Consider the following 15,544-nt stretch of genomic DNA (forward strand, 5'->3'; position numbering starts at 1 on the left):
TCTCCAGCAGGGGTAATGAGTCAGTTATTCCCAAAATAGTATTGGTGCTTTTAAATTCTCCTCTCAAAGTGCAATGCTTTGCATTTCCCTGTCATCTTCCAACATTACCTCCTTAAGAACATCAAAATATTCTGGTTGCTGATTCTGACCACTGATATAATTGCAAACATTCCCAAGGTTGGTGCCTACCTAAATGTTGTAAGTGCATTCTCTACTCCACTCTCCCTATCAATTGTGAACTATATTTAATACTATAATGCATTCAGTGCACTACCTTGCACCTGCTAAAACACTGACAACCACTGGAATAGAAACAAATACCTTCACCTGATAGCCAAGATACTAAAAAAACCCCAAAAATAAAAGTACATGTAATTATGGAGTTCTCTTTCATTTTTGCATAATGCAAAAACTCATTAATGCCCCAGGATTCTTTAGTTTTTTGTCCACACTAAAGATAATTTAATGAAGAATAATGGATTCACAGAGAAACTCAGCTGGAGCAGACCACTGATCACAGACCAAGACAAAGGACAGTTCTCTGAAGTCTGTTAAGGTCACTTTTCTGTTTTTTTGGGAGTCCCCTGTTAGTGCAAGAGGTACATTCTGTAACAATATGTTCCTAGGTAGGGAAAATGAATAATTCCCTTCAAGAACTCACACAGAAGTACTAACAACAAGAGCCTGGGCTCTATTTTTATTGACCTATTAGAATGCAGAAATGCATTGATTAAAAGTCATGATTTATAAAATTGATTTTCATGATTATGAAAATGGGCAGAATATATATATTGTTCATATACACAGAGACTGGGTGCAAACACTCATCACACCCTGAAGAGCCACATTATGCACTCAGACCTCCTCAGGTGTATTTTATAATCCCTTGTATTTTCCAAGGTATTTCACTTTCATTCTTCAGAAATTGTTGATAGTAACTCGTCCCTTCAATTTCCCCTTAGAAACATTTGAGACCTTGTTAGAACATGTGGATCATAACTGCAAATTATTCCAGACAGATCGACCACCATGGCTCAGCTCATGGGAGGAGCTGTGAGGTTCCTCATCCTCACTGCCCAACACACCCTCGACAGACACAGCCCAACCATCCACACAGCCAAGGACTGTCCTTTTTTAACACCCCACAACGAAACATTACATTTAAATCTGTCTCTGAAGAACACTTTTTTCTTGGAAAGGCCTAAAAATAAATTCATGTTGTCTTTTCAGCAGAGAGAAAATCCCAGAGGACAGAAGAGACAGAACCCAGGGAAGTCATGGTACAAGAGCAAAGGCCAGATTACCATCTGCTGTTAATACCCACTTCTGCAATCACCTAGTGTGGAATCACCCCCCACACGTATGGATCTGGAAAAATTAACATGAACCTACATTATCACCCAACTGCCTGCCCAGGTTCTGCGTCAGAGGTCTATAAAAGGAAAAAACCTGGCACCTTTTCTGTTTTCACAGACTGCTTAATTAAATAAACATGCTCATGCCAACAAAGCCAGAACACTGTTCAGCACTCAAAAGTCAGCCTACATAACAATTAATGAGATTTCCAAACCAAGCTTTCAATTATAAGACGTGAAACAATCAGATGAGGAAGGGAAAGGTGTTGGATGTTCATGGACACGTAGGTGACTGTAACATAAGCAAAGACCAGAGCTAAGACTCCATAAAAAGGCAAGGCCAGATTTCCAGGTAGGCTCAGAGAAATCTGCAGGATTTCCAGGTAGGCTCAGAGAAATCTCCAGGGGTGCCCATGGAACAAGCACTTTGTGCAGCAGCCCGGGGTGAGGGCTGCACACAGCACCTGCCCAGGTGAGCAGCAGGCTCAGGGGTCAGCTCCACCCTGGGCTGCACCCACGGCCCCAGTGACCACCGAGAGCTCCTCTGGTCACTGCAGCTCGCTGGGCACTGTGTCCAACAGGTCATGAAGGGACTGCTCACAGCGCTCTAGGGACAGAGCAATCCCATGGAAACACCTCCCTGAAACAGCTGCGAACACACATACAGAAAACAAATGCAATCACAAACAAAGATGCAACTTACCAGTCAGTAATACACCACCTTGTTCGAATGAAACCTTTTCTGGACCACTTGCACTGAAAAATAAGTGAATAAGAACCAGTCACTTTAGGCAAAGATCGCTGTGGAAGTGAAATGTACTGACACAGAGAACAAAATGGAGCAGAGCTCACCCATACATTATCACCAAGAAGCACTGAATACAAACTGAGGTACCCTTAAAACAGATATTGTGTCTTATATAAATCCTGGAATTAAATATATTTTTGGTCCTGCAGCAGTTACAAACTTATGTGTAAAATTAATAAAAGCCCTGCCAGTTGTTTACAGATGAAAAATAACAAAATAGGAAAGCTTTCCAACTATATTTATGCTCAGCTTAAACCAGAAAATTCTTATTGCCTATGTACAAATGTTTTCTTTGTAATTTTACCTGAACTGTAAAATGTTATCAGAGATTTACATCAAATTAAAATGAATGAGATCTGCTAGAAAGCGATTTCTCTTGCAGAGCCAAGCCACCCAGTATTGCTACAGAAGCTGAGAATTTAAATAATGGTAAAAGATTCCATTCATCATAACCACACCATCAGCAAGGAAGCCACAATTCAGCTTGTGCCCATACATGTCACTTATGACACAAAAAGAGGTTTTTCAGCACCTCTTCTGAGCCACTGCCACAAGCTACAAGCTTCCATAAATAGATGAGATTGTGCATTTTGTTCATTCCCTGTTCACAGTGTGTGTGTGCCTGGGCTAACGTGCTCTGGGCATGAACACTGCACCACACGGGTCTAAATAATGGTGCCAACGATTCTGCAGCAAAAGACTGTGACTCTTATAGTGAATAAATTGCCAGTGCCAGAAGAGCATCCCCAGTGAGAGGCACCACTGCCCCAAACCTGGCACTGGCCAGGTGTGTTTACCCTCCTCTCTACAGACAGACAGTCCTCAGTGCTACACACTGCTGAGACACTGAAGGGCCTCAGCAAACCCAACCAGGCTCTCTTAAAACAAATCACAGAATCACAGTCTGCCTTGGGCTGGGAGGGACTTTCACCTTTTCCTCTGCTGTGGCCTGAGACTCCTTGCAGGAGACAAGGCTGCTCCAAGCCCTGTCCATCCCAGCCTGCATCTCCTGGCCACCCCTGGGTGAGAGGGACCCACCTCTCTCCCCTTCTGCTTGGGCTCAAACACAGCAACTGCAGCAAAGACCAACCAGAAGCACCACCACTATAATTATATTTCAAATAATAACACCAGCCTATGCTGATACAAGCCAATTGTGTTACATTTGCAACACAATCTGTATTTCCTGACAGCACAAACTCTAGCATGTCCTGCCAAAGCCTTCCCCACACTCGTGATACTGCTGGAGGGCAGCAGCACCAGCACCAGGTGTAACCGAGCTCTGACACCTCCCTGTCTGGAGTCCTCACCAAAATAATACAGGTTTTAAAATCACGATTTGAAAACTGGCAGTTACATTCTGCCAGCTTCTCCTTTGTGGATAGAGTCCCTGAGGAGATTGTGCTGACCTTTTAAAACCCCCCAGAACCACCACCTCCATAAATAACCCCTGCTACACCGGGGGAAAGGACCTGCAGGCAGCATTAACATGAAGAGAGAGGTTAGAGAGGGCTAATGTCAAAAAGCACCGTGAGCAATAAGTAATGCACACAAACCATGATTGATAATGACCAGCACAGAGCCTTAATTCATCTTTTCTCCATCATTTTACTGAGGGGGACCATATCAAATTAAATAGTGACCCAGAAAGGGTTTATTCAACCATACAAAGCAGGGCATGAAGGAAAGACATATTAAAGTGGTGATGACTGCAGTGTAATTGCAGCTCCTTAAAGGAGCACCACAGCCCAGGGGGAAACCTGAAACGGGAATCAGCCAAATTCTGGCAGCAGGAGCAGCCAAGGAACTGAGCAATACCAGCACTGACCAGCCTTCCTTGCCATGGTGAGAACTCCTGCTCTCAGAGCTGCCACAGGAGCCCACGTCCCTGTGCTCAGCACCCTCAGAGCTCCACTGCACAGCAAACAGAGCTCTGGAATGGCAGCTGGCCACAAAAGCAATGTACAATGTCCCTCCTACCTCAAAATTACCTCCTCTCCTACCCCAGATCAGCTGCTTCAGTAACTGTCTGAAGTCAGCAGCTCCACAGTGCTCCAGAGTCATTGCCAAAACAAGTGCTGGGCAGAACCAGGAGGGTCTGGGCTTTTACCTGGCCAGAGAAAAACCAGCACAGGAGACCAGGGAGAGCTTCAGCTCCCACTGGAAATGGTCACAGAGCTGAGGCTGAGTAAAGCAGGCATGCCTGTGCCTCTGTACTGTAAAATAACACTTGTTCCATTGTGCAGCTGGTGTCTGCCCCAGCCTGCACACCACCTCTGGTTACTCATAACTTGAACACACTCAACTCCTTTCACTTCAGGAAGGAATTCACTTATCAGTAACCTGTCCCTGTGCCATGAGGAGTGCAGAAGTCAGCAGGCTTCAGGCAGCCAGAGCTGGAGCTCAGCAGCTCTGACATGGAGCCATCCTCAGCTCAGATACACACTGCAGCTGAACAACATGCCTTACGGATTGTTGAATCATGTGGGTGCTTTAGGATTTCTAAATGAAGTATTTGGAATGCAGAAAGTTTTGGAAACAGAATGTAAAGAAGAGCTATAGCTTGGAAAGGAGGAAAGAGAAATTTGCTTTTTATTGCAGATTTCAAAACAACAATCTTTATTTTTACTTTAACAAATAGTCACTAGCTGCTACACCATCTGTAAACCAGCATAAAACCAGGTGGAGATGACATAGGTCATCTTATGCTCTTAGAGAGTGATCTACATTTTAAAATAGGAAAAAAAAAATCCTACTTCATGTCCCAGAAAGGGGATACCACATCTTTCACCTTATATTATTAAGTCTCTCCTCAGATCCTCTGTTAATAGGATTCCTTTAGCCAGCAGATGGATTGTGAATACAGGCAGTTTCATCTACTAAAAGACAACATAAATCATAATTGAGAAAGGAGAGACCGCAGTAAGGTTATCACCATACAGCCTCCTCCATGAAAGGTTTGCATTAAAGCATTAGTGAAATTAATTCATCCTTCATAAGAGCTTTGAGCAGTATCTGTGATCTATGATAACAACCAATTTCTCACTATGAGAAAAAAAAATTACTCAGGCCTGATAGACTACACAAATCTGCTTTTTTAAAATGGCCTAACATTATCTGGAGTGTTGCTCCCAGAGGCATCATTTGAGGTTTATGCCTTGCCAAGAGGACCCATAAATCAAGGCAGAAAGTTTTGTTAGTTTTATATGCAGTGGGCTGTAATTATTTTGAATTGCATTATGCCTCAATCACTGTAATTACTTTTAGATCATCCTTAAACAACTGCAATAAAAAGAAATCAGTCTTAAACCATTTCTCACACAAAAAATTGCAGATGTGATATGAAAGGTCTGGCTAAAACACACAAGAGCATGTCAGTGCAATGTTTGGGCAAATGTGCTGCTGATGCCTTCTGCTGGGTAAACACAAATTTCCAAAACACGCACGACTGTGCGGCCTTTTAACTGTGATTGCTAATACTGACATTTGTGTAGAGAAAAACATGTGATATCACTGCAGTCACCTCACAGCACTGCAGTCACCTCACAGCTCACTGCTGTCACCCACTGCTGCAGCTCACTGTGACCAGAACAAACACCTGATGAGCCAGATCAAGTTCCTTCAAAATGATGTAATATTTAACTTCAAGGAAGTATTTGAGATGCTTATTCATAGGAAGTAAACCATTTGCAAAATTATGTCAAAGGCACTTCTCCTTCCAGTACTGAGATATAAAAAGAAATAATTTAATATCAAAGTGAATAAAAAGAACAACCTTCACCCAGTCAATCCTCTGACTATTTATGCAATGCTCTGCCAAGCACACAAGCACTGTGTAAATATCTCTAAGTGTGTATATTTACAAATTCTAAATTAATTTTAGTAGTTTATTTAGTTCTTCCTTTTATTAAAGTTGTGATGTGTCTGTTTGATCCACAAAGTTCCAAAGTCCAACAAATTTATTCACTTGGTTTGAGAACGATATTAACCATTAAACACCCATGTTCTAGATGTAAGAAATTAAAGCTGACAAAGTTAAAGGAAGCATCAAAGGAAAGAGAGTTCATGACTTAAAACACATATTACAGGTGTCAAGAAACCAACAGACAAAATTCAAAAATTCGATTCTACCCTTATCACTGAGAGGACCTGCTCAACAGCAGCAAGAGGAAATCCAAATCAAAGCTAATATTTGGGAATGCTTCACAGTTCTGTACATACCTCAGGGAAATAATCCTGTGGAAATTTCTCTTTTTCCAGCATGGGTGTGCTTTCTAATGTGTCAGAGTAGATTTCCTTCCCAGTAACCTTTTTATACTTCTTAGCTAGGAAGAGAGATAAATCAAAATTAACATAGATAACTTCAGCACTATGAGCATCTTCTCATGCATACTGGCAAAGCAGAAGCATCTGCAAACCAGCTGGTAAATCAACAGGATCTTATAAAAAATGTGCAGGCACTGAACTGTTCCGAGGGAAAATAAACACCCCTGTTTCTATCAGGCACACAGAAGTTACACACTCATGGTTTTGTCATTTCTGCCATGCAGAGCCTGTGAAGTGCTGCAGCTCTGATCTCTGCACCTCAGATCACTCTGAGAGCCCCCAGGCTCCTTCAGATCAACCCTTTGGCCACCAGCACGTGAGGCTTGGGCTTTTCCAGCAGGAATGGGTGTTGGACTTGTACAAGAGACTCAGTGGGGATGCACATCACTACCCAAAGTCTCCAATGAGCAGTTTCACCACAGACAGAAACAGCACAGACTCCTCTGGATCTGCCCAGTCATGAACGAGACTCTCCTTCTTGATCCACTTTGTGCTTGGTTTCTCACCCGATGAGAACAATGTACTGGCATATCTAAGGTGAGAACCTGACCAAGTTTAACTCCTGAGACACAGCTGAGGTTGTGCTGGACCTCCTCACCTGGATCCAGTTTCAACTGGGAATGTGTCAGAGTAAAACTCCAAGTATTATCAAGAGTCCTGAACTGTTCAGTCCTGCTGGATATCTGAGGAGCATTGACTGTAATGCAGCACTAGGTCTTTGGGGAAAAAATCTATCCTTCTGTACATGCCAACCCCTCTGAGGCCCAGCTCCCACAGGACAGCTGAACAAATATCCTGATAAACTGATCTGGCACCGCTCTGAGTACATCATCAATGGATGAATGTGCCCCTTTCAGCAAGAAGTGGTCAACTGGAACTGGCCTAACCCCCCTTCTTAGAGGACATCCCTGCAGAACAGACAGCTGGGCACTAGTTTAAATGGCAAGCAAACTTTTGGGGCTCTGACCACTGTGAAAACAGATCTACACATATAATATGTGAGGCTGCAGGAGAAAACTGCTCCTGTTTTAAAATGCAGATATGTCTTCCTGAGATCTGAAAAGCAGCGACAATCTTTTTTTTCCAGTCTGTATTCAGTCACATCCAACTGTGCAGTGAATTTTGAAAAGCAACAGTGATGTTCCAGGAATACTGAATTGTGTATAAACATCTATTTTTTGCACGCTTTTGAACAGAACCAGAATTTCATAATGATTTTTGTGCAGAGAATGTTTGTATCCATTTGGATTTTTCTTCTGATTTAAGAGCTTAATACACTGTGAAAACGTCAATAGTCATGAGAGAAGAGGCAAGTTTTACATTTCCCCTGAAAGATGGGAGCCTTTGGGGTCATATTTTACAAACCCTATGCTGGGAGATGGATTCTGCTCTGTTACAAGAACAGAGTGTGACTTACAACAGCGATTCACCCATTTCCTCACAGTTTTATTGAGAGTTTTTTCCTTCTAAATGATGTTTGGGCCAAACCCACCTTTATGAGCATAGTTCACATTCCAGTTGGCTCTGCTAACGTTTTGCCAAGCAAAACAATGCAGTGACCATTTAAAGCATCTGTTTATTGTTTTCCTATGAACTCTTTTCCTCTACACTTTTTTCTTCCATTTTCTCACTTTTAAAAAATTCTTACACTTTCTTTTAAAAGCTGTACAGCAGCAAATAAGCTGCCAGCAAAGGACTAATGGATGCAGAAAGCTCCTGTTTTCCAAAGGCAGCTGTCTTTCCCTGTCAGGTACTGCTGGAGCAGGACATCTCCTGTCTGTGACCATTGGGAGGGACCTTCAGGGGCAGCTTGGGGTGAAACTGCTGCTGCTCCTCCAGAGATGGAGCTGAGGGCTCAGGTGTGCTGAGCCAGCTCCCACATTACTGGCACACCAAGCCAGAATGGATCACCAGCCACACAGGGACAGCAAAGTGTCCCACCCAGGGGCTGGCACCACCTGGGAGCCCCCAGCCTCCCCCGTGTCCCCAGCACACCTCATCCCTGAGCACCCCAGAGCTGCTCTTGCTGGGGACAAAGCCCAGGCTCCCAGGAGTGCCAGCTCTGCTGTGGAGTGTCCCCATGTGGATTGTCAAAATTCAGATCACTCTGTCTAGGATATTACAGCAAAAATATTCCTTCAGCACTGGAACCAGTGGTAAGAGCAGGACTTATGTTGGCTGAGTCTGGAATTGTACATACACAGAACTACTGTGCAAATATTTCAGGGCAGGAAGACCCTGTACCCTCAATTACATGAGCAGAGAGAATCTGTCTGCTGAGAACAAAAAGAATTAATCTATATAATTATGGCAATTAGTTCAGTCCATAGTCACCACTATTTCAGCAGTGCCTCACATTAATGGGATGCTAGATGTAGTATTAATGTGACTCAGCTCAGGAAGCTAATTGAAGCTCAGGATATTTTTGTATTAAATAGGTACAGATCTCAACTGAAATGACATAAATTTTATATAATCTTCTCTATATTCAGGAAAGCATTCAATAATTTTCTATGATATTTCTAATATTTAATGTATATAGCCTAGCATTACTTTCAGACTTGTGAGACACAGCCAGACCTCCAACCCAAAGGATCACTGTGGGTTAGGGCAGTGCCACCCTCCTGCTGACCTGCTCTGCTCCAGGTAATCCAAGCCATAAATCACCTCAGCTGCTTTGCAAAATGACCCTCACTGCTGGACAGTTCAGGTCTTGGTGCTGGGTCTGAGCTCCCTGGAAGAGCCTTGTGGCCACTCGGAGTTCTGAACTGCTCAGGGATCACTGTGGACCTACAGGTGCATGGCAATGATTAATGCTGGGCTTGCAGCTGTGCCCAGTGCATTGACTTCTAAAAGGTCTTTAAAAGGGAAGGAAACAACACCTGCCACCGAGGGGCTGCCTGCATTTAGGAGTCTGCATAACATGGAAACACCGCCAGGCACCACCACCAGAAAAGAGGATGGGAAAGCTGCCTTGATATATAAAAGCCAATTGAGCATTAAAAACATTTAATTCCTCTGCTTACCTTTAAAATCAAACTGGTAGATGTTTTTCAAAGATTCATGAAGAAAGTAAAAACTTCCTAGAGCCTGTAAAAAAAAACAACAATAAAACATGAAATTATAAAAATATATACACTTTGGCTAACAAAACCTGAAAGAGCATCAGGCTTTCCAATTAGAAAAAAGCCCAAATTCAAGAAATTAAATACTAATAAATAAATAAAATTACTGATGTTTACATTTTCTAAGATCTATAAAAATATTAATTTTGTTGCTTCTGGGAAATGTAATCAGTAATTATAAAGATGATCTCTATCAGCTGACTGACCGTGATAAGGGCACAGACAGATGCCTTTCTGAGCTCCAAAAATACAGCCTTTTTTATAACATTTATAATTTTATAACAATTCTGTTATAGAGTCCTGACAACTTCTTGACTTTCAAAACAAAACCAAAGCTTTTAGAGCATGTGGTACAGGAAATGAGGGCAATTTTGAAGTTCTCTGGAGTCACAAGGGCTTGGCCACCCTTTGCTGCTGGCCTTGGCCCCTCCACAGACATGTCATTTACTGCTTTTCCCCAGCTCATGACAGGAGAATTACATATTAGAAGAGAGCAAATGAAAATAAAAGTAAGAAAGGAAAAAAAAAACCAGGGGCAAATAGATTTTATGGTGGAATATTTAAAAGAGAAAAAAATAATTAAAAGGAGGACTTGATGAGCCTTTAGATAAACCTGTTGATGCATCCAACAGAAATTGAGAAAAAACCAGCCTGCTAATGGATAAACTCTTACTAAGAAGAAGAAAAGAAGCAACACATGAACCAAACAGGAGGATTTAATTTCATTGCATCTTTTCCTCTCCACCAACAAACCCCTCCCAGCACAGCAGGGCTTGGCTGGTGGCTGCTGCATTATTGATGAGATGCAATCTCATCCAGAGATCAGACATTTGCTGATTTGTCAAAAGCACAAACAGGAGGTCCTGCCCATCTCTTGACATATTGGTCCATCCAACAGGAGCAGTTTAATTGATGAGTACTCCTGTGACCCAGGCAGATTCCTTTGGGCCTTTGGGTTTCTTTTTTATAACATGGAGGAGGTGAACAAGGAGCTGCAGGAGACATCCCTGCGAAGGACTCAGGGTTAAGTGTGCTGCAAGCAGGACACATGGCCAGGAGAAAATAAATCCTGGTACAAGACAAAAACACTGCCACCTGATAATCCCATCTGGCCATCTGTTTCTTCAATGCACAGGGCAAAATCTGACATATATAAAGGTAACGTTTGGTATATAATAATACTCTCTAAGAACTCATTATAAGGACACAGCTTTTTCTCTTACATGGCCTTGAGAAGAAAAAGAAAGGAGCCTTGGCAAGCATTGGGAAAGCATCATCCCAAATACCTCAAGGATGAAAAATTGAAAAGCAAATGGAAAAGGAATCCTGGAATGGGAAATCCTAGGCTGTGTCAGCAACCCAGGGTGATCCAGAATACCTGTAACATCTCAGTCATGTTTAAAAGGAGCTTTTCCTCTTTCCCCACAGTGCAGGCAGCAGAGCCATGCTGGGAAGGGACCTGGGGGTTTCCAGCCCAGCCCTGTCCCATGCAGGCTGCTCAGGGCATTGCCCAGGAGACCCAGAACTCTGCTGAGCTGGAGCCTGCTCCCCTCCGAGCTGCTGCTCCTGGTGCTCACACCCTCCTGGCAAACCTTCCCCTCGCTCTCACTGCAGCTCCCGTGCCCAGCTGAGATGGAAATCTGTATTTGGAAATAGTGCCAATCCAAATCAGGTACAAATAATGCTAAAAACAGGTGACCATTTAATTCTAGGTGACAGAATTGTGAACTCTGTAGCTTCTCTGTGTAGTGTATCAACAAGTAAACCAAGAAAAAACAGATGCTCTAAACCCTGCCTCACTTAGGGTGTCATAACTATTAAAAACAGTTCTGCCATTCATGCTTAAGCTACAACTTCACTTCTGAGTGTCACAATTTGCTCATTGCTTAACTTTCTACAGTTTTAATCTCATTTTTAAAAACTAATCTTTAAGACTTCTGCAGCAGAAGTTGGGTTTGATAGTCCACAGTTGTGGCACTGAGTACCAACTTCTCCTGCACGTGAATGTGTGGCAGTGCTGAGGTAACTCTGTCAGGCTCCAGGAGCTGATAGCTCTAACACTCCCACTGGCTGGGACTGTGCAATTCCAAACACCCCACTCACAGGAATCAAAGCTGTAATGGAATGGAAATTACAGCTATCGCTATCTCCACATTATTACAGACTTAATCAGGCTTAGGTACATAATGTGAACTTGTAAAAGTGATGGAATGCACTTATAATTACTTGTCCTAACACAATGAAATATATTAAAAAATCCTTCCAGGGCCTACTGCCGTGTCCCTTTTGTTGAGGCGATTATGTTAATTCAATTTATTTCTCATAAAATGTCAGTTTAACAATAAAGTTAAATGAGATTAATTTAAAGTCTAAGAGCTTTGCTTTATTTTCTTATTTACAATTTCAGTATCCTTGGAAAAAGCAGTACTGATGCATACAGCAGCACATACAATATCTAAGTGATACAACACAGGAACACATTACAGATTATAAACCACCCAAACATCTTAACTTTAAACACCTCAAACATAAGGAAAGAAAGCTATTATTTGTCCACTTGAAAGGCTGCTGAGATGGATGACTTCTGCTGATAGGAGTAATTTTCCACACCACCTGTAAATAGGTGTTTCTGCTCAAATGGCAGCTCGGTGCTCACACTGTCACTGTCCCTCCCTCCCCAGCCCCAGGGACATCAGGGCCTCTTCAGCACAGCCCTTCTGGAGCAGAAACCTGGAAAATAACCAAGGGCACTGAGGCTGACCTGCCCCTACATCAGGGACACTGCACCTGCTGCACTGCCCCTCCAGACAGAGCTGCGATCCCCCTGAGCACAGCAGCCTGCAGGAGATCATCTGCAGCACCCAGAGCAGCCAAGTTGTGAGCTCAGGGCTCATACACAGCTCCTGTCACCTGCACAGAGCTCACACACAGCTCCTGTCACCTGCACAGAGCTCACACAGAGCTCCTGTCACCTGCACAGAGCTCACACACAGCTCCTGTCACCTGCACAGAGCTCACACAGAGCTCCTGTCACCTGCACAGAGCTCACACAGAGCTCCTGTCACCTGCACAGAGCTCACACACAGCTCCTGTCACCTGCACAGAGCTCACACACAGCTCCTGTCACCTGCACAGAGCTCACACAGAGCTCACACACAGCTCCTGTCACCTGCACAGAGCTCAGGGCTCACACACAGCTCCTATCACCTGTACAGAGCTCAGGGCTCACACACAGCACAGCTCCTGTCACCTGCACAGAGCTCACACACAGCTCCTATCACCTGCACAGAGCTCAGGGCTCACACACAGCTCAGCTCCTGTCACCTGCACAGAGCTCACACACAGCTCCTGTCACCTGCACAGAGCTCAGGGCTCACACACAGCTCCTGTCACCTGCACAGAGCTCAGGACTCACACACAGCTCCTGTCACCTGCACAGAGCTCAGGGCTCACACACAGCACAGCTCCTGTCACCTGCACAGAGCTCAGGGCTCACACACAGCACAGCTCCTGTCACCTGCACAGAGCTCAGGGCTCACACACAGCACAGCTCCTGTCACCTGCACAGAGCTCAGGGCTCACACACAGCTCCTGTCACCTGCACAGAGCTCAGGGCTCACACACAGCACAGCTCCTGTCACCTGCACAGGGCTCAGGGCTCACACACAGCTCCTGTCACCTGCACAGAGCTCAGGGCTCACACACAGCTCCTGTCACCTGCACCGAGCTCAGGGCTCACACACAGCTCCTGTCACCTGTACAGAGCTCACACACAGAGCTCCTGTCACCTGCACAGAGCTCAGGGCTCACACACAGCACAGCTCCTGTCACCTGCACAGAGCTCAGGGCTCACACACAGCACAGCTCCTGTCACCTGCACAGAGCTCAGGGCTCACACACAGCTCCTGTCACCTGTACAGAGCTCAGGGCTCACACACAGCTCCTGTCACCTGCACAGAGCTCAGGGCTCACACACAGCTCCTGTCACCTGCACAGAGCTCAGGGCTCACACACAGCTCCTGTCCCCTGTCACTTGGGACACTGCTGGCCCAAGGCTTGCCCAGGGGTTGGCACAGGCTCTGCTGCCCCAGCTTCCCAGGGCAGTGAGTGCAGGCAGCAGCCACAGCTTCTCTGCTGGATGTGCAAACACAGACCAGTGGGGAATCCTGTTTTGGTGGCCTTAGGGCACAGTGATGAATGCATGGCTCACAGTTAGGCTCAGATCAGAAATTTCCCAACTCATCAGGCCAACCTGGCAGCCCCTGGTTCTGTAACTGTACCAAGGTCACTGCACTCAGTGCCACCAGAAGTGCCACCAGACCAGCCCAAGCTGTGCCCCAGGGGTACAGGGACAGCACACGTTGTTCCCAGGACTGATCAGCCAGGTGAACTAGGAAGGAATTGTTCCCTGGTGCCCAGAGCAGCTGTGGCTGCCCCTGGATCCCTGGCAGTGCCCAAGGCCAGGCTGGACACTGGGGACAGTGGGAGGTGTCCCTGCCACGGCACTGGGTGGGATTTGGGGTCCCTTCAACCCAAGCCATGATTCTGTGAATCCTTGATTTGTACCTTACCAATAAAGGAGCTGACAGGACAGAAAGAACTTCATCAGAGTCTGGGGTGCCCAGAAGTGCAGGGACACTTCAGAGCAACACCTGTGGCCATGAGGAAATACCATAGGGACTGCCAGTAACTCAGTGCCAGAACAGAAACTCAGGTGGCACAGCCATGAACAATACTCATTTGTAGCTTGGCCAGGCTCTTGAGAAACACACAAGATGGTAAAACAGATTTTTCTGCTGTCCCCTTGTTCACTAAACCCCACAGCCTGGCTTTAACAGCCCTGAAATCAGTCAGAGCAGCACCCAGGATCCTGCAGCACAGCAGGGAACATTCCCTTTGTAAAGTGCCAGGAGCTGTTTCGGTATCACGGTCACCAAGTGCAGGTACACAGCAAACACATCCTGCCCTTTGTGAGAATGGCCCTTCTGGGAGCGCTGGGGATCGGGGAAAGGCTGCCCTGTTATCTCAGGCAGTGCTGCTGTTAACAAAAAGCTTTTTCCGGACTGACACAAGTACCTGGCTGTTCCTCCCACGCCTGTGTCTCACCTGCACTGCGCTGGGGACACAGCAGCACCCGGCCCAGGGTGAGCACGTTCAGTACAGGAGCTTCACACCCCCCAGAAATGCTTTATGGAGGAAAAACCAGGCTGCTTCTCCCTGCTAGCAGCCTGAAGTAGAACATCCACTGCACTTAATTAGGATCCAGGATGATACTCATTACAGTATTAGAGATTTCTTTCATTACTCCATACAGAAAGACTCGTCTGGGAAAACGAGTGCTGATGGCAAGAGAAACAATTGCTTCTGATGAATTACACACCTGGCATAATCAAAAGCACTATTCCTTTAATTATACAGAAATTCTGCCACAAAAATTTGAAGATTTTAATAGCTATAGGGTTTTTTTAAACAGTTAATTGGCATAATTTCTTTTTAAAGTCCATTTCAACTGTGGATATTTAATGCAAAAAGGAAATAGATGAATAAAAGTTTAATTACTGTACAGAGTAAACATTTACTGCGCTACCTCACTAAATGTGACAGTTAATATATAAAGATTGCTTTAAATATATTTAAAATAAATTGCCAATGATGACACAGAAACTGTAATTCATGTAGTCATAAAATCCATAATTAGCTTTAATGAATATTTAAAGTCAAAGTTCAGCCCAACTTTTTCAATGTTTAACCTCCTATATCAATATAGTTCAAGGAATTCATTTATCATGGAACATGACAATGTCTGAATATGAATTAGCACGAGCACTGCTGACAGGAAGCCCTTATCTCCCACCAGCCTTTTTGGCTCTGCTGAATGTCAACAGTGAGTTTGGCACGCCTGACTCTATTGATTGTCCGCCTGCTTTGCT

The 15,544-nt window shown here is 44.6% G+C and overlaps 1 protein-coding gene across 3 annotated transcripts in view; it reads right to left on the reverse strand.

Annotated features, from left to right (window-relative positions):
- The window catches only part of INPP5A (inositol polyphosphate-5-phosphatase A), a 182,043-nt gene that overhangs the window by 76,215 nt on the left and 90,284 nt on the right, over window positions 1–15,544 (reverse strand). For all 3 annotated transcript variants that reach the window (XM_033066179.1, XM_033066180.2, XM_033066181.2), the window contains exons 5-7: window positions 9,516–9,579; window positions 6,385–6,488; window positions 2,059–2,111 (exon numbers count right to left, since the gene is read on the reverse strand). In XM_033066179.1, coding sequence (XP_032922070.1) covers window positions 2,059–2,111; window positions 6,385–6,488; window positions 9,516–9,579 — 221 coding nt within the window. The remainder of the gene's footprint in view (window positions 1–2,058; window positions 2,112–6,384; window positions 6,489–9,515; window positions 9,580–15,544) is intronic.

Source organism: Catharus ustulatus, chromosome 8, assembly GCF_009819885.2.
Source record: "Catharus ustulatus isolate bCatUst1 chromosome 8, bCatUst1.pri.v2, whole genome shotgun sequence".
Taxonomy (NCBI): domain Eukaryota; kingdom Metazoa; phylum Chordata; class Aves; order Passeriformes; family Turdidae; genus Catharus; species Catharus ustulatus.